This window comes from Hibiscus syriacus, unplaced genomic scaffold, assembly GCF_006381635.1.
Source record: "Hibiscus syriacus cultivar Baekdansim isolate YM2019G1 unplaced genomic scaffold, ASM638163v2 tig00112498_pilon, whole genome shotgun sequence".
In the NCBI taxonomy this organism is placed as follows: Eukaryota; Viridiplantae; Streptophyta; class Magnoliopsida; order Malvales; family Malvaceae; genus Hibiscus; species Hibiscus syriacus.
The window spans coordinates 2,128,528-2,146,837 of NW_024063347.1; the positions used below are offsets into that span (position 1 = coordinate 2,128,528).

At 31.9% G+C, this 18,310-nt stretch overlaps 2 protein-coding genes and 1 long non-coding RNA gene across 6 annotated transcripts; all 3 read left to right on the forward strand.

Annotated features, from left to right (window-relative positions):
• The first annotated feature begins 4,797 nt into the window (after positions 1 to 4,797).
• Positions 4,798 to 5,286, forward strand: LOC120180719. Its single transcript, XR_005521705.1, has 3 exons — positions 4,798 to 4,948; positions 5,046 to 5,109; positions 5,204 to 5,286. It is a non-coding gene; the product is annotated as an uncharacterized LOC120180719 (long non-coding RNA).
• Positions 5,287 to 6,674: 1,388 nt separating this feature from the next.
• LOC120180717 lies at positions 6,675 to 8,307 on the forward strand. Of its 2 annotated transcripts, XM_039186011.1 has the most exons (3): positions 6,675 to 6,762; positions 6,875 to 7,087; positions 7,912 to 8,307. In XM_039186011.1, the coding sequence occupies exons 2-3, from the start codon at positions 6,905 to 6,907 to the stop codon at positions 8,182 to 8,184; spliced, it is 456 nt and encodes a 151-aa protein (XP_039041942.1). In that variant the 5' UTR covers positions 6,675 to 6,762; positions 6,875 to 6,904; the 3' UTR covers positions 8,185 to 8,307. The 2 variants fall into 2 exon arrangements, with proteins under 2 accessions (XP_039041942.1, XP_039041943.1); XM_039186012.1 differs by lacking the exon at positions 6,675 to 6,762 and having other exon boundaries at positions 6,807 to 7,087.
• Positions 8,308 to 13,328: 5,021 nt separating this feature from the next.
• LOC120180544 (xylose isomerase-like) lies at positions 13,329 to 18,185 on the forward strand. Of its 3 annotated transcripts, none has more exons than XM_039185857.1 (21): positions 13,329 to 13,366; positions 13,499 to 13,588; positions 13,707 to 13,811; positions 14,305 to 14,379; positions 14,462 to 14,591; positions 14,691 to 14,782; positions 14,939 to 14,989; positions 15,394 to 15,470; positions 15,577 to 15,631; positions 15,757 to 15,858; positions 16,056 to 16,107; positions 16,291 to 16,336; positions 16,425 to 16,480; positions 16,676 to 16,727; positions 16,848 to 16,927; positions 17,027 to 17,097; positions 17,175 to 17,215; positions 17,323 to 17,422; positions 17,537 to 17,608; positions 17,710 to 17,787; positions 18,107 to 18,185. In XM_039185857.1, exons 2-21 carry the CDS (start codon positions 13,532 to 13,534, stop codon positions 18,140 to 18,142), a joined length of 1,428 nt encoding a protein of 475 aa, XP_039041788.1. In that variant the 5' UTR covers positions 13,329 to 13,366; positions 13,499 to 13,531; the 3' UTR covers positions 18,143 to 18,185. The 3 variants fall into 3 exon arrangements, with proteins under 3 accessions (XP_039041788.1, XP_039041787.1, XP_039041786.1); XM_039185856.1 differs by lacking the exon at positions 13,329 to 13,366 and adding an exon at positions 13,403 to 13,423; XM_039185855.1 differs by lacking the exon at positions 13,329 to 13,366 and having other exon boundaries at positions 13,472 to 13,588.
• The last annotated feature ends 125 nt before the right edge of the window (positions 18,186 to 18,310 follow it).

An 18,310-nucleotide genomic window follows, 5' to 3' on the forward strand; every position in this document is an offset into this window, starting at 1 on the left:
AATTTTTGGGGAAATTTTGATGGGGCAAGGAAAATAAATTGTCTCAGTTTGAGGTTTGCAAGAGTACACCTTAGTGGAAATGCAGACAAACTGAATCATTGATGGAGTGAAGACTGTTCTCGCAACAATTCTCCTTTTAGATCAAGAAATATATACATACATCAATACATACATACATGTTATATAAGTTTTGCATCTTTGCATCAAACATTTATCATCATGTGCAATAAACACTTTCAGTTTCCTTCTCTTGAGGACAAATAAAATACAAACTTCATTATGACATCATAACATCCAAGATAGTCAGTCAAAAATGCATCATTTTAATCTTTTCAGGAAATAAGAGCTCGGAATAATCAGATGTTTTCAACCTGAAAGAACAATGTAATCCACAGATTTGGCTTCCTGAAGTCAACAATCAGATCTTCTGAAGGTGTTTCCTCAACATGCAGGAATCAATAGAAAGACCTTGAGCTCTTGAGATTATTTTCTTAAAAAAAATAAAGTGTCGTCTCACTAGAGATAGTTTTCTTAAAAACAAATTTTGTCTCGCTTGAGAAAACTTTCTCTTTAAAACAAATTATGTCTCGCTTGAGACATTTTTCCACAAAGTTTGAAAATTTTAAAACAAATTGCGTCTCGCTTGAGATATTTTTTTTGAGATACAAATTTTGAATTTGTTTCACTTGAAACAAAATTAATCTCACTTGAGATTGTTGTTTCTTTCAAAATAAACTGTCTCGCTTGAGACAATTTATCTAAAAACAATTTTTGTCTCGTTTGAGACAATTTCTCTAAAAAAAATTATTGTCTCACTTGAGACAATTTTCCAAATTATGAATTTGTTTCATTGGAAACAAACATCATCTTTGAGTCGTTTCTTTTGAAACAAAGGATCTTTGAGTATGTTTCACTTGAAACAAAATAAATTTTTTTTGAGTATGTTTCTTTGATAACAAAATTTTGTCTCTTTTGAGAAAGTTTTTTTTTGAAAAATCTTTGAGTTTGTTTCTTTGGAAACAACATTTACCATCTGTGAGCCTGTTTCCCTTGAAACAAAACTCATCTTTGATTATTTTTCTTTTGAAACAAAATTTTGTCTCTCTTGAGACAGTTTCTAATGAAAAACCAACATTTGAGATTGTTTCTTTTGAAACAAATTTGGTCTCACTTAAGACGTAACCTATCTTTGAGTCTGTTTCTTTGGAAACAAAATTTTGTCTCTCTTGAGACAGTTTCTTTTAAGAAAAATCTTTGAGTCTGTTTCTTTAGAAACAAAATTAATCATCTTTGAGTTTGTTTCCCTTGAAACAAAACAAATATCTTTGAGATCATTTCCCTTGAAACGAATTTTGTCTCCCTTGAGACAGTTTCTATCAAAATCCTATCTTTGAGTCAGTTTCCCTTGAAACCATTATCCCTAAAGATGGTCAGTCGTCCTCACCACGTAGGAACTGTGTCATCCCCTGACCAGATCTCCTCATCACGTAGGAGCCGTGTCAACCTTAGATAACCAATCGTCCTCATCACGTAGCAACCGTGTTATCACATTTAGATGGCCAGAACTCTTCATCACGTATGAGCCGTCTCATCACTCGACCTGATCTCCTCATCACGTGGGAGCCGTGTCAACCTTTGATAACCAGAACTCTTCATCACGTATGAGCCGTGTTATCACCTTCGTAAAGATGGCCAATAACTCTTCATCACGTATGAGTAGTGTCATCCCCGACCAAATCTCCTCATCACGTAGGAACCAAGTCACCCTTAGAAGACCCGAACTCTTCATCACGTATGAGCAGTGTCGTCCCCAACAACCACATATCCAATTTATAGACAAAAAGGAGAGAACCAGACAAAAACGTGTTGTCATATCGTCTTTACCCTATTCTTGTTAACACAAGAATGTGCAAAGAGGGGCAGCTGTAAACACTCGTTTTTGTCCGGGTCTTTTCTAGTTAATTTTAATTTTATTATTGTTATTATTATTATTATTAATGTTGTTATTATTATTATTATTATTTTTATTAATTATTATTATTATTAATTACATTTTACAACATTTTACAGGTTAATCCCGAAGCCCAAACCAGAAGTCCACTGGAACCCAAATCACTGGCCCAATCTAGTAGATAACCTAAACCCTAAAACTTTAGGGTTTCTAAAACCCTAAACCAAGAGAGCAGCCACGCCGCCTCTTCCAATCCCCAGCCGCACGTTGGTCTTCACCGGTCATTCCTGAGCCGCGTGAGTTGCTATCGAGCCAACCCAAGCCACCGAGCATCTCTCAAGTCAAGTTCATCATCAACAGTGGACGAAAAATAATCCATCAGTCAGTGATTCAAAGAAAAAAATCAAATAAAATCAAGCAAGTACACAAAAAATCCCGAGGAATCAGAGGGGTCTATCTATCACTCAAATCCATCACCAAATAGCGGAGAAGATATCAACACATGCAACATAAAAAGAAAAAAAAGGAAAAAGAGAAACCATTCAGGTGGGGATAGAAAAATCCCTTACCTCGTTTGAACCCCAAAACCCAAAAAAAATCAAATAAATAAAACAAGCAAAAATAATAAAAAGAACCTAGATCCATTCGAACCACAACTGAGAAGAAAAGAAAAGAGAAGTAGGAGAGGATAATACCTTCGTCTGAGGAGTACCGGGAAGCCAAGTGGTCACCGGAGTTCAAAGCTTTCGAGAGGTATAATCTTAGATCTAGGGTTGTTAGGTGATTTTTAGATGAAAATGGTTTAGGTTTCGGGTAGAGGAAGGTGAGGAGATGCTTTTGGGACCATCTGTTCCCTCCGGCCGTTGTGCCGGCATTCGTGCGCCGCTGCTTGCTGCCGCAAGCTCAGTCGGGTCCCTCTCTTCGATGAGAGGAGTTTGAGAGATTTCTGAATCTCTGTCTCCTCTCTATTTTGATAAGAAATGAGAAATGGGGATGAATGGGTGAGCAAGCCCGATTTTGGGCCTTATATATCATTAATGAAACGACGTAGTTTCACAGGGGGCCTTCTGCGTATTTTAGCTTGTGGGGTAACTACAATCTAGGTCCTTCCTCATCTGTAATTTGTTATTTTGGCCATTAATGAAAAGGCACTCTATTTTAATTTCAAGCTCTCATGTTTCATATTTCTATTTTAGTCCTTATTATGTGTCATATTATTTATTTATTTATTTTGCTAATGTTCGACTCTGGTTTTTATATTCGTAAATGTTTCATTTTTGTCCCTGTCTAGTTATTATGCATTTTTGCTAATCTTCCGGATTTTGTCTTATATTTTTGTTTTATTTTATTTTAATCCCCATTTGTAACTGCAATTATTATGAGAATATTTGAATGCGGTCATAGCATTCATGCAAGTTCACATTCTAGTCCATGTTTGTTTGTGTTTATTATTTATGGTGTTTTTGACTTCTGCTTCAATATTTATAAAACACTCATTTTGGTCCTTAAATAAAGTTTAGAAAATATAGACTTAAATCCTATAGGTTTAATTTTATTTTATTTTAAGTCATTATATGTTGATTCTGAAACATCTATGTTTATGGGTTTATTACACATCTAGACTTTTATTACTTTATTTGTGTGGTTTTGTCCTATCCTTAGTTTTACTTTAATCTTTATTAATCAGGTGCACTACAATTTGATTATCTCTAAATATGGTTTTGCATTCTCTTGTAGATTGCTTGCGTTTGTTTATATTTTTCGTTTATTGTTTGTATCTATGATATTATATTTGCATGCATGTATGTATTTTATAAATTTTGACCTTATATCTATTTATATCCATGTATATGATGTAAATTTAGTTTGATCTCATTTATTTATTTATTTATTTATTTCATAAAGGACCCGTTAGTTAATGTTTTATTACATACCTGATTCTAATATTTTGCAAATATTTTATCCTTTATATTTTATTAGGTATACGTACATCTTATAAATATTTCAATATATATTCTAATTATTTTATGTTATATGTTAACTTGTTGCTCGGTAAGTTTCAAGAACAATGATTTGTAGAACGGGCGTGGAAAGTACTACTTGATCAAAGTGGTACAATCTAATACGACGTTCGAACTAAATGGAACTTGAAATAAATGAACTTTAAGTTTGTTAATTGTTAATTCATTTTTATTTTACACTGAACAGTGCAAGTTATGTATTTTATTTTATTTTTTTCGCAATTGTCAAATTGCAATTTATATTTGATATGCATCTTTTATATATTCTACGATAGAATATTCTTTAACAATGAAAAATAGTTGAAATAGTTTTCCCGACGGAGGATTGCTAATTTCAAGGTTTTTTTATTTGAATTAAAGGATTCTCTTTAAATAGTAAATTCGAAGTAAATTAATGTTTGATAAATGGATCGTAATTTAATTTTATATTCGATTTATAATTTTCACTATGTACGACAACGTGTAAGCGGCACAGTATCAGTTTTGGGCGTTGTGGGGTGTTAATCCTTCCCCACGCGTAATCGACTCCCGAACCCGTTTTAAAGTAATCTTTGTAAACACAGACCATTTTTGTCTTAAAAAATGTTTTTTCTTAAGATTGTTTTTAAAAGACGTTTTTGGGTATTTGACATACCTAACCCAAAGGTCGATGGCGACTCCCTTTCAATTTAAATCAAATTAATTCCAAATCACTAATTTTTTCAAATTAAAGTCATAATCGTTTTTTAAAATAATATTTAATTGTTTTACCTAAAAAATGGTTATGACATCAATTATTCGCCAACTAGGTTTTTTTCTTAAAGAAAATTATCATTTTCGTTGCTTACTTATAAGCATATCGAGTGAGGTTCACCAGATTGCACAACATTAAGCATCATAAACAAACTAAAGCCTACATTAAACATCCATCTCTCTCTCGTGTCTCTCATGGAAAAACAAAAGAACATAGATCGAACAAGCGACCACAATTCAACAGGTGAAGCTCTCTCAATCTTGACATATAGAGATCTTTTTCTTTTTGACAAATTTGTCGATTATGATTTCTGGTTTCGTACGCTCTGATGATTTTCCAGCTTTTTGTCCTCCGGTGACCAAAGATAAGGGCCATGGAAACAAGAGAAGCTGCCTTGAAGGATGGTTAGTCTTTGATTCTCCCTCCATTACACAGTTTATTGTTATCATAATCTTATCAAAGTATTATAGATTTACATAAATTTTAATATGTTTGCAGTCTCTTTGCTTTGTGCTGCTGCTGGTTATGGGAAGCTTGCTTCGACCTGTAGAGATATTGGAGCAGTCGGATGGCACAGCAGCAGCTATGATGAATCTCATGAGCCTACTAATATCAATAAAATTATAGTACCATGCTTTGTAATTATATATTTTTTTTATAAAAGAATAGGCATATATATAGTACCAACTTAATAAAAGAATAGGCATATATATAGTACCAACTTAATAGTCAAAATATAATTAACAATAGAGAACGAGTGACAAAATTAAAATAAACTAAAATTAAGAAGTTTAATTTGATATTTACCCATATGTTTTTAATAATATATGAGTGATTATCAATAACATTATACCATGTTTTGCTTGTAATTATCGATATCTTGCCAGATTTTGAAAAAGAGGAATTTTATTACGGGTTGAATTGTAAATGCCAAAAGCCTTGATTATTTATTGGGTAAACTCTATCAAGAACAATTGCTAGTCATCAAAGATTTTGGTTTTTTATCTTTAGATCACCCATCTTTCTATATTTATATTTTGTTCCTACAAGAGCCCAAATTTGGCATAAGTAAAAGATTTCCATTGTTTAACAGATTACCAGATGAAATTCTTCAATGAATCAAAACATTAGCCATTGGAACAGAGGCGAAACAAAAGCATAAACAAAATGGAGGCCAAATTGAATTTTGGAGTTTTGAAAATATTATTTTTGGTCATGTTGTAGCAATTAAATAAGTTTGTTTGGTGGTTAGATTAACCAATAACCATTAGGCCTGGGCTCAATCATGTCCATTAATTAAAAATAATAATTCAGGATTCAACTATCAATTTTGGTATTTTATTCATATGAATTATATATATTATTTTTTAATAAATTAAAAATATCTAGTTATTTATTTTATGTAAAAGAATTCAAACATTAAATATATATTCATAAAAATATTACTTTAGAGAAAAATTATCTGATAGACATGCAACGTAAACTTTAGTTTATATAAGCTTACTTATTCTAATGTCATATGTCTTATTTAGGATTTTGAATTTTGAGTTTAGAATTTATAATTTAGGTTTTGAGATGTCAAATATAAATTTTTATGTTTATGACTTAAAGTTTAGAGTTTTAGATTTTAAAACTAAAATAGACATATTATGTAAGAAAAATAACACTGTATATATCAAATAATAACTCTACTTTAGAACGACATGCTGGATCTATTGTATTGAGTAAAAAATTTACATTTATAATAAGTACAATAATATTAATAAATTTACTAGGATTAAAGTATGTATTTTACTGAAAATAGTATGAATTAACATTTCCAAAATATATATTTTAAGGCCTAAAGCAGTCGACTCAATTGGATTCAAGAAGATCCAAATGAATTGTTAGCCCAAAAGATTGGGTTTCACCCAATAAACTTCGGTTTGGGGGCGTTAGCGGTTGTTCGTTTTCGACTTCCAATAAACCCAAAACCCCAATCAATCAATCAGATCCCAAGTCGGCTCTCTGTCTCTTATTTTCGGAGGTTGATTGCTTGCTTCAGCCTTCAGTTTCAGGTATTTTCCACCCTTTTTTTTCTTATGTTTTGAAATTAATTTTTATGGGGAGTATAATGATTATTTTCTGACAATTTGTTTGATTCAGCTTCGAATTTGTTTGTTTTTTAAGGATTGGTGATTTTTTTACAGAGTTAAAGAAATGCCTCTATATGATTGTATGCTTCTATTGAAGCCTCATGTGAAGAAGGAGGGGATAATGGACTTGGTAGCTCGTGTCGGTAGACATGTTTATAGCAGAAATGGGGTTCTCACTGAGGTCAAATCATTTGGCACCGTTCAACTGGGTTATGGCATCAGGAAGCTTTCTGGAAGATATTTCCAGGTCATAAAAATCTTGCATTTTGTATGATGTTTATGGTTTGATCCTGCTAAGATTGTGTTTTTGTTGTTGGGTTTTGCCCTTTTTCCCTTTTGAAGTTTATCTTGCCCCTTGTTCAAACGTTGAGCTAACTCACATTGATAGGGTTGCAATGAAAAATGGAAAATCCGAATATGTTGAAGTCTGGTAGATATAGTCATAGTCTGTGAACTTGTCTTGTTGAGGTCCATCTTATTCTGGGAAGTGTATAAATCTTTTACTGTTATGATATATATTTACTTCCTACTTGTTTCACCGATTTAAATTAGGCTTTGGTTGTACAGGGACAGAGTGTTCTTTTGAAGCTTATTAATTTGACATAAAAAGGAACTATTGATTTGTAAAGCAATGAAGGAGAATTTATTGTTTTCTTCTACTTTCTGGTCTCAATGTAAAGCTTTTTGCTTAAACCAACCTAGGTGAAAATTGTATCAAATCATCATTAGTAAACCAAAATTTCCATGCTTTTGGACATATTGTGTTTGGTACTAGTAATTTCCTGCTAACTAGTTTTTTAATAGGAAATTTCTGGTTGAGCTAGAAATTTTTAGATGTGACACGTCGGTTTAGCCTTAATTGGTTCATGCAACCATCTTTAAGAGATGGCATCTAGCAGGTTTGTAGCTCAGGTCGCTGCATTTACAGCCCTTTGTTCTATCTCCAAACTTATAGCCTCCTTTGTGCGTGTGTATTTATAAGGAATATGTAGAGAAATGGTCTTTTTTGGCATAGAAATTTGTTGATAAAATGATCAATTGAACAAGCTGTTTATTACATGTTTTATACAGGGTAATCTCATGCAGATGACAATGATGGCCACACCCAATATCAACAAGGAGCTGCAGTACTTGAACAAGGAAGACAGGCTGTTACGTTGGCTTTTGGTTAAGCATCGTGACACGAAATATGGGCTGGAATTCCTTAATGAAGATGATGGGGAATTGGAGCTCAGCAAACTCCCTCGAGGCAGTATACTTAATGTGGAGGACATTGATGAGGATGAAGACAACGATGATGAAGAAGAATATAATGAGAACCCAGAGGAGGGCGGAGAACACTGATTGGTAAAAGATTTTGATAATCTGAGGATATTGCAGAACACTAATAGATAATTGAATTTCATAGTTCTTTGTTTTTGTAGTTTATTTCAAGTTTGAATGGTCTGAAATACGTTGTTTTGTAGGTGACCAGAAGAAATATAGGGTGTTGAGAACATATTTTAATAAATTAGCATGTTTGATAAATTATTTATTACTATAAAATTTTAGACCCTCTAACATAAAATCACGTTTTCGTCTCCAGCTCCAGCTCCAGCTCCCAACTGCCTTGCCAAAGACACCTAAGCAAGTTAATTAAAATGTTTGATAGTTTGGACCGATTTAAAACCCGACTTATTATTTAAGGATATTTGATGCAATTAATCCTATATGTGTACGACATAACTCTTTATTTAATCATTTTAAAATATCAACCCTTATATGAATAATCTCCAAAATATCATGTCCTAATTTAAGCATTTAGCCATGAAAATATATGTTTTGGTTTTGAGTGTAATAAATAGTTTATTCTAAAGTGTCTAAATGTATTTCAAAATTTGATTGCAGCCCACAACTTTTTTGGAATCTCTTGTCGAATTCTAATTTAGGTTGGACTACGACTAGCTTGAAAGTCCATTTTCATTCAATAATATTAGATTATTTTCATTTTAATATTGTATAATTAACTTTGAATGAAATATTTGTTTTAATATTTTTATATAATCATTGGTGTTTAATCTATTAATCATCTAATTTGAGTCAATTTAAAGGCTCATTATAAAGACGGCTCTTTTAATTGTTCTTGCTCTATTTACAACATGAAAATTTGAACTAATGATCTTCCTAAAAACTTTAATTATTATCCTACTAAATCAATTGGTTGTTAATATATTTACTTTAATATTAAATTAATAATTCAAAGAGAAAAAAATAACTTCTTTCAAAAATAAATTATACACATGTCTACTATGTAATAAAATATTTATTTTATTATTAAAGCAATACAACTGTCACGTGATACATACGTATACGCAGTTGTCTTTATCTATGACTGCAATCAATGACTAATAAATTCTATCTTTATTTTATTTGTATTTCTTCCATGTTTATATTCTTCTATATATTTTTGATATTTTAAAATATAAGATTATGTTACACAGATTAATACATTTTTAAAAGACGACAATGCATAAATAAATTGACTTTATTGGATAAAAAATTTTTTATTCCCTGTAGAAATTATTAATTGAGCACTGATAGGAGTATAAATATTTATTATCAATTGATTGAGGATCTTTGAACAGTCTTGTATTTATTCTATATGTATTAATATATATATATATATAAGTAATGTTAAAAATATGTTCTCATATTATTTTATAACTTATATAATAATTAATATTTTTTATAAAATAAATTATATTAATTTCAATCATAATTTAATTTAAAATATTTTTTTATCAATATGATAATAATTTTTAATTTAATTTAGTGATTAGGTGTTGTATTCTTTTCCCTAAACTGTGGTTTGATCCTCACAGAGGGGTAATATATATATATATATATATATATTTTAATTTTCTCATGTTGCTCACCGAATTGAAAATAAATTAAAAGTTCAGTTACTTCAATTTATATTTTTATAATTTTATGTCCAATTTTTAAGCATTCTAAAAATTCAGGGGTTGCAAATATAGTTTACGCTTATTTTTATATTATAATAAAATAATTTCGTTTCATCCTTATCCTATAAAATCCATAATTTCTATGGTATACGAAAACAAGATGTACGCAACAATATATCAAAACTGAAAAAAATATTATAATATTAATAAATGATATCAGAATCAAATGAAACTGATTTAATACTAATTAATAATGAAAACTATATTAAAAATATATGAGAAATAAAAGAATTGAGGATATTTGTTTAATATTCAAATCTAGACATTCCTGAAAAAGGTATTTTATTTGTTTGATAGTAATTCCAAACTTGCACCGTGTATCATACCTAGAAGTTAAGCTAAAAGATATTTTTATCCAAATAAAACCTAAAGACCGATGGTGGCACGCGTAATCCTCCCCATCCAAAAATAGACCTTACAAAAGTTAACCCGTATTCGATTACCCAAACCGATTTATTTGATTAGAGACCCAATGTAGACTCAAATATAATGGTCTAAAATTGTTCCGAAACTCGAGATAAACTGAATCAAACCGAAACCGACCCAAATTTTAGTTGGACAGAAAGCAATCCGAATCGAAATCGACCCAAACAGAAAGCAACCCGAATCGAAATCGACCAAACCGAAGCAACCCATATCAAAAACAACCTGAACCAAAAGCAACCCGAATTTAATTTATCTATATCCAAACTGAACTTCGACCCGATTTTAACTCAATAATCGAGTCTAAGTAAATGAATAAATTATTATTATTATTATTACTATTATTAATTTGATAAATGGTAAAATGATGTATATTTTATTCTCATTTTGTATTATACTAGTAGTTAACCATGATTCTATCACCTTTAGTAATAATCAAATAGTTCAATATAATGTTTCTTCATTTAAAATATTCTCTTTGTATATGATCCAATAACTTTTAAATTATTTAAAAGTTATTTATATCAATATTCATTCAAATATAATTATTATATTATTTTGAAAATTTTAATAGATATTATATTTATAATTAAACATCAAACATCTAATTAAAAATTTTAATTGAGAATAAAATTTATAAAATTTAAAATTTAATTATTCACCAGATAGGTTGCACCACAAACTTTTTCGGTTAAATTAATATGCAATTCAAGTCACAAAATATAATATGTCTTATACGTTCGAGTCAAATTGTCATCCATAAATGGTAGTGTTATTTGAAACATTGAATGTTGAACTTGAACCTAAATGATCAGATTTACAAACAAAAATATATTTTTTCTTATAAGAATATCTCAATAATTTTATATACACTTTATTGGACTCATACTTAACTTGACCCTAACTGACCTAAAAATTTAAGTATTGACCCGAACCGAGACTGTTCAATCCGATACTGACCCGATCCGAAAACCAACCGATCCGATATTAACCCGACCTGACTTACCATTGACTTGAATTACGATCGAACCTAAATGACCCGACCTGACTCGAACCCGATCCAAATCAAGTCTCAAACTGAAATGACATGTCACCTATATCCAAAAATTATATGGTTTTTATAACAACAACAACAACAACAAAACTCAATTCCCATATGCAATGGGGTAAGGGGGGGTAGGGTAGTAGGTTGCCCCCAACGCCAGGTTGAGAGTAGCTTTCGTGGAAGACCTCCGACAGTCAGAAAATTAAAAATATAGATAAAATGCAATGCATGTATAAATAAATACAAAAATATATGGTTTTTATAAAATAAGGATAAATACCAAATTTAATAATTAAACTTTACTATTTTCATATTTTATTTATTGTACTTTCAATTTTCTTAATTAATTCACTTAACTTTATACATTAAGGGTTGTTTGAAAAAATAAAATGATTAAGCGCTGAATGATTCAATGACCTAAATGATTCAATGACCTAAATGATTCAAAAGCTCTGTATGAATTGACTCTGAGTGTGACATGCTGTTTGATAATGGTTCTGAATGTACAATCTGAATTATGAATATTTTCATTTTTATCTTCATAATGATTTATTATATTATAAGATATGATTGTTTAATAAGACAACATGTGAAAAAATAGGTATTATGATAAAATATCAGGTGCTTAATGATTCAGAATGTACTTTAATGTTGAATCATTCAGCAGTGTTTTGTTGTTTCATTCAGCATAGTCTTCATTCAGAGGTGAGAATCAAACACGCTGAATGTTAAACGGTTCAGCATCCAATGCTGAATGGGTTCATTTAGCAATAAACAAACGGCCCCTAAGTTTTTTTAGTTACTTGACCGTTTTCTTATTAACATGACTTACTTTAATAATAAAACATATCACATAGAATTTACAGTTAAAAAAATCTTAAATTTTACTATAAATCCTAAATTCAAGTTCCAAATCTCAAATCATTATCGGCATCTTCCTCCCCTCTTTCAAAACCTCACCGTCTCCCCCTCTTCTTCCCAAAACTTAATTGACACTCTTATGTTTGGTAAGCAACCCCAGAGTGTCTCTCTAAAATTTTATATCTTTAAAAATTCAAAATTCCAGATTTAAAATCAACAATTTTCATTATCAAAGATCTCTGATTTACTGGGTTGGTTGCTATTTTTTCTTTTCGTAGGTCTGCTGCTAGTAGGTGCTGCTATTTGTTAAGGATGTTTGCAAAATTGTTGGGTTGTTGATTTGGTTCCTTGTGGTAGGGGAAGGAATCCATTGTGACTTACCATTGAGGGGTTAGTATTTTATTTGTAGATCTCCTCTTAGGTAGGAGTATAAGTTAGGAGTATTCAACTAAATGTCAAATTCAAAATGATGACCTATTGAGCTTTACAATGATAAAAAACAACAAAGGCTTAAGCTTGGGTTATACCAAAATTAGATTGAACGCCCCAAAAGGTAGAGCTCGGACCAAGCTCAAGAGAAAGAGGGGCGGTCGGAGATTGCTTCCTCGAGGAAAGAGACGTTAAGAATGAAATTAGAGTGATATCAATGCTAGATTTATAAAGTTTAGGATGTTTTACTGGTTAAATGACATCAAATTTGCATTTAAAATGATGAGATGTGTTCCATAATAATTTTTTAGAGTTATTGATCTCCAACAACGGTAGCCAATGATGGGCAAAACGATTGTCAATATGATGATTGAAATCTGAATTTGCTTAAGTTGAGAAGAGAAATAGAGAGAAAATATGAGAAGGAAGAGGAATAAATAATGAAAATGTGAACAATTTTAATTATTTTATGTTTTAATATATCTTTTAATTTTTTTAAAATATTTATTTAATCCACATCATAACAACGTTAAAAAATTAACAGTGAAATGATTAAAAAACTAAATGTATAAAGTAGGGTGAGTTAATTAAAATAGTTGAAAGTACATTGGGTAAAATAATAGAGATAATAAAGTTTAGTTACTCAATTTGTAATTTATCCTAAAGATAAATAAATTATGCTATAAAATGAAATACCTCGTCGGCAGTGCTTACTTCAGCTCTCTTCTTATCAAAACCCTTCACGTTTCTCTTCATCAAATCTGTAAGCTCTTTTATCTTTGCTTGATTTTTCCTTGGATGTTTAACTCGATCTATGATGGTATGAACAATTCTTCCAATTATTTTGTTTTTTAATATGATTACTTGTACTTATTGCTTGATAATGTTTTTGCAGGGTTTGCTTTGCACGGTGTTAGAGAATAAAAGTATGGCTGGGAGGATTTTGTTACTGGTTCTTTCGATGAATGTGATCTTTTTCATAGTGGTAAAAGTCTAAAAGAACTTCACTTTGTTATGTTTAAATTTATTCACCATGTTGCTTCTTTTTTTTTTAATTTTTTATTTATCTATTTATTGTTAATTGAAATTGATTTTGCATGTAGAATGCTGTCCCAGAAACATGCCCAGCTGATCTTGGTGAAAAATGTGGTGTAGATGGTGAATGGGAAGGGGAATTCTTCCCTGGAATTCCCAAAATTAAGTATGAGGTAAAAGAGAGTTACGTCCCCTGCAGAATTTACATTAGGTCGTATTTATCGCAGTTTCAGTTGGAATTGAATGTTGTCAGAGTCAATTGTGGAGAATATCGGCTCCAGAGATCTGGAATCGTAAAATAGCTTAAAAAGGGTTACGCCCCTAGTAGGAAATTATGGTTGCAAATACTGCAATTGCAGAGGAAATGAATGTTATTGTAGTTAATTGCAGCAAATGACAGCTGCTTAGTGAGTTGAAACTGCGAAATGTTGGCAATAGCATCTTGTTACATCCACTATTTAAATCCCTGAATTCCCAGGCAAATATGTGAAATAATCTGAATGTGCCAGTGAATACAATTTTAAAGGGTTGAAGTATTCTGTGCTCTGAAACCTTACAACTTTCTCTTTTTGTAATTATTTGCAATCAGGAATATGGTTCACAATTCGAAGTAGTCAATATAATTATACAAACATTTGTTACAAAATAGGATTTTTTTGACTGCAGGGTCCTTCAACCAAGAATCCACTTGCATATAAATGGTACAATGCAGAAGAAGTGATTCTTGGGGAGAAAATGAAGGTTGGTTTCAAATATTCTACTCCTAACTTATATAAGATTTATCAAGATGTTGACGGTTGCTGACTTATTGTCTATGGTTTAGGACTGGTTGAGATTTAGTGTTGCATTTTGGCATACATTCCGTGGTACTGGTGCTGATCCTTTTGGTGCTCCCACTAAGTATTGGCCATGGGAAGATGGTACCAATTCCATTGCTATGGCGAAAAGAAGAAGTAAGATGATAATTAGTTGTGCCCACCTACCTCTGGTTATTGATTAATACTAGTTCACAGCATCTGGTAATTTTTTTCTCCTTTTTGAAACAATTGCAGTGAGAGCCAACTTTGAATTCCTAAACAAGCTTGGAGTTGATAGGTGGTGTTTCCATGACAGGGACATTGCTCCCGATGGCAAAACCCTACAGGTTGGATATTTTCCTGTTGATTGTTAAAGTTGCTTTTTACGTATGAATGCTTGAAAATGAATTGGTTTTGACTAAGCTAACTTAAAACCCCTCCTATAGTCCTATTATTCTTTAACAATTGTCAATCAATATATTTTTTTATCGTGTTTGTTGTAGGAAACTAATTCAAACTTGGATGAAGTGGTTGCTCTTGCTAAAGAACTTCAGGTAATTGGTTGAATTTGCAAAACGTTTTAAACGTTTTAATTGTTTGAATCAGTTATAGAACTTTGACAATGTATTAAACCACTCTGCTATTTTCTACATCTCTAACATGAGGAACAAAGACCATCAAATCTACTTGTCCATTTTCGTTGGGTGCTTGATTGGATGGGAAAGAATAGAAAAACTTCCATCATATATTTGTAATGTGAAATATGAGAAGGGATGTCGTTGAGGTCTATGTTTTTCATTTTTTTGGCTAATCGTTCTTCTGTAACTGAAAATAAATAATTGTGCATAAAAAATCTTGTGCGTGAAAACTCACATTGCCTGAAACAATTTGACTCTCTTGTTTGATGATACAAGACTGATTTATATGTTTTCCAAATATCTGTTACTTGATTATGTAGGGAGACAAGATCCGTCCTCTGTGGGGTACAGCTCAACTATTTATGCATCCACGTTATATGCATGGTGCTGCTACTAGGTATTCTTAATTGAGTGTTTTGCATATACCCTTCGCATATATCCTTCATCGAAATTGATCATTTTCCCCCCTTGATGAACTTATTACTTCTGTGTTTGCTTTTCAGCTCTGAATTGGGTGTTTATGCCTTTGCTGCTGCTCAAGTCAAGAAAGCTATGGAGGTGGGTGTCTACTTCTATATAATATTCATAGAAAACTTTTTGTATATTTTGCGTTTGGATTAAGGTTACATTGGTCTTATGTCTGATAATTGCTTTCTATGGTGCTTTGCCTTCCCTTCCTATAGGTGACACATTATCTTGGGGGAGAAAATTATGTCTTTTGGGGTGGTCGTGAGGGATACCAAACACTCTTGAACACGGACATGGAAAGAGAGCTTGATCATTTGGTATATTTTTTTCTCATTTTGTATTTAGTAATCTGCTGAAAAATGTTTTTCAATGTCAGCCTTATTGTTTATATATGTTAAAAGGTTTACTTTATTTTAAGCATATTCCCCAATTTTTTGTTTTTGTTTTTGGTTGTAGTTTCTAATGTGGTTTCTTACTTATCAACTACCATTTTTTTTATTATTTATTTTGACAGGCAAGGTTTCTTGAAGCTGCTGTTGCCTACAAGAAGAAGATTGGATTCAATGGTAATTTTCCATCAATAATCTTAAAAGACTTTATGTTAGCTTCCTTTCCTGCAAATATAGGTGGTGTGGAGGAAGGGAACAAAAAAAATGATGCCATCCTGGACCACATGGTTGTTTTCTTGTAGTTATTTTTCATCTTTTTCTTACTTTTCTGGAGTTCTGATGGAATACTCTTTGATTCAGGAACTCTGCTAATTGAACCTAAGCCTCAAGAACCTACAAAACATCAGTACGTTTCAGCAATCCCTTCCATTCTCAGTTAGTAATATCAGTCAAGTTTGTTGTTTTGTATATGAACCATGCTTGGCTTTTTACAGGTATGACTGGGATGCTGCAACAACACTTAACTTCTTGAGAAAATATGGGCTGCTTGGTGAGTTCCAATACTTGTCTGATCCCAACAGTGCCTTCCAAATGATTGTGGATAACTCTGTTGTTTTCGTAAATCATGGTTCCATTTTATATATAGAAGAAAATGAGACTTTCTTTCTGATAGTATCTATCTAGGTATTATCTACGTCAGTAGGTGGTTTCATTTTAACTCAACGTTAACCATTTCCTTTTGTAGGGGAATTCAAACTTAACATTGAGTGCAACCATGCCACACTTTCTGGTCATAGGTTTGTCATGTTCCGTCCCTTCAGTTTTTTTATACTTGCGCATTATTTCTCATAAAATTTCCCAACAATTGTATGCATGTAAATTCCTCTGCTAACCTATGGTGCTTCTGTAATTGGCAGCTGTCATCATGATCTCGAGACTGCAAGAATCAATGGATTGTTAGGAAATATCGATGCGAACACTGGAGATCCTCAAGTTGGTACAATCCAGTAACTTAAAACATTTTATTTTTATGAAGTAATCTTATTTTACGTTTTCAAACTCAGTAGTGTCAAAGATTGATTTGTTTGTGATACAGGTTGGGACACTGATCAGTTCATGACTGATATTGGAGAGGCAACCATGGTTATGCTAAGTGTGATAAAAAATGTATGGGAAGGATTCTTTAATTACATTTTATAGTTCGAAGAGTATTTTACTTTACACTTTTCGTATTTGTGTGACAGGGTGGATTAGCGCCAGGAGGTTTCAACTTCGATGCAAAATTGTGAGTAAATTTTCCCTCGTTATTTCTTCTGGTTGTGTTGTGTTTAACTAGACTCTCATCACCTTTACCTGCTTGAGATGAAATTTTTACTTTTTGTTGTTTTTTAGGCGGAGAGAGAGTACAGATGTTGAGGATTTGTTCATTGCTCATATTAGTGGAATGGACACCTTGGCCCGTGGACTCCGAAACGCTGCTAAGCTGATTGAGGTAATAAAATATAGAAGTTTGCTTTTTTACTTTCTATTTGTGATGAAATTTAACCAAATGCCTCTTTTACTTTCCCCCTTTCATGTATTAATAATATGGAATTTGTCATTATAGGATGGTTCTTTGGCTGAGCTTGTCCGTAAACGATATTCCAGCTTCGACACAGAACTTGGTGGCCAGATTGAGGTGATGAGTTTATTTATTTATTTTCATTATAACTTCTTTTGGGCCTAAAGTCTACATTTCCTATGGAAAACCCGTAATGGAAGTAATCCATCATCAAACAGGCTGGTAAAGCTGATTTTGAAATGCTTGAAAAGAAAGCCATGGAAGGGGGAGAGCCCAAGGTTGCTTCAGCCAAGCAGGTAGTTAGATTTATTAATTTAAAAAACGTTTATAAGTTTTTTGAACTTAATGATATAACCCGAGCGAATAGAGAGTTATTCATATTAGATTGTTCAATAGGTATGAACAAGTATCAATTCTAACAGGAAAACTAACTACAAAACATGACAGAAGGCAATGCTTTTCATACAACTTTTTATATGGCACCGTTGCACGTTAATGAACCTAGGAAAACAGTTTTTCTGTCTCGAGCTTTTCCCCTATCCGTCCTGTATCTTTTATGTTGACCGTAAAATAGCATGTAATGTGGAAATGACAAATTTGTTTGTGTTGTTGCAGGAACTTGCAGAGATGATTTTCCAATCTGCACTGTAGGATACGTTGATCGACTGAATCGGGTCAATGTTTTCGTTTTTTTAGCTTCTGTATTAGGAATAAGTCATGCATGGTAGTTGTAATGATAAATATATATCCAAGAACTCTTGGTGGGATGCATCTTTGCATGAATGAATGGGGGAATGGACGCGTTCTAAGCTACCCCTT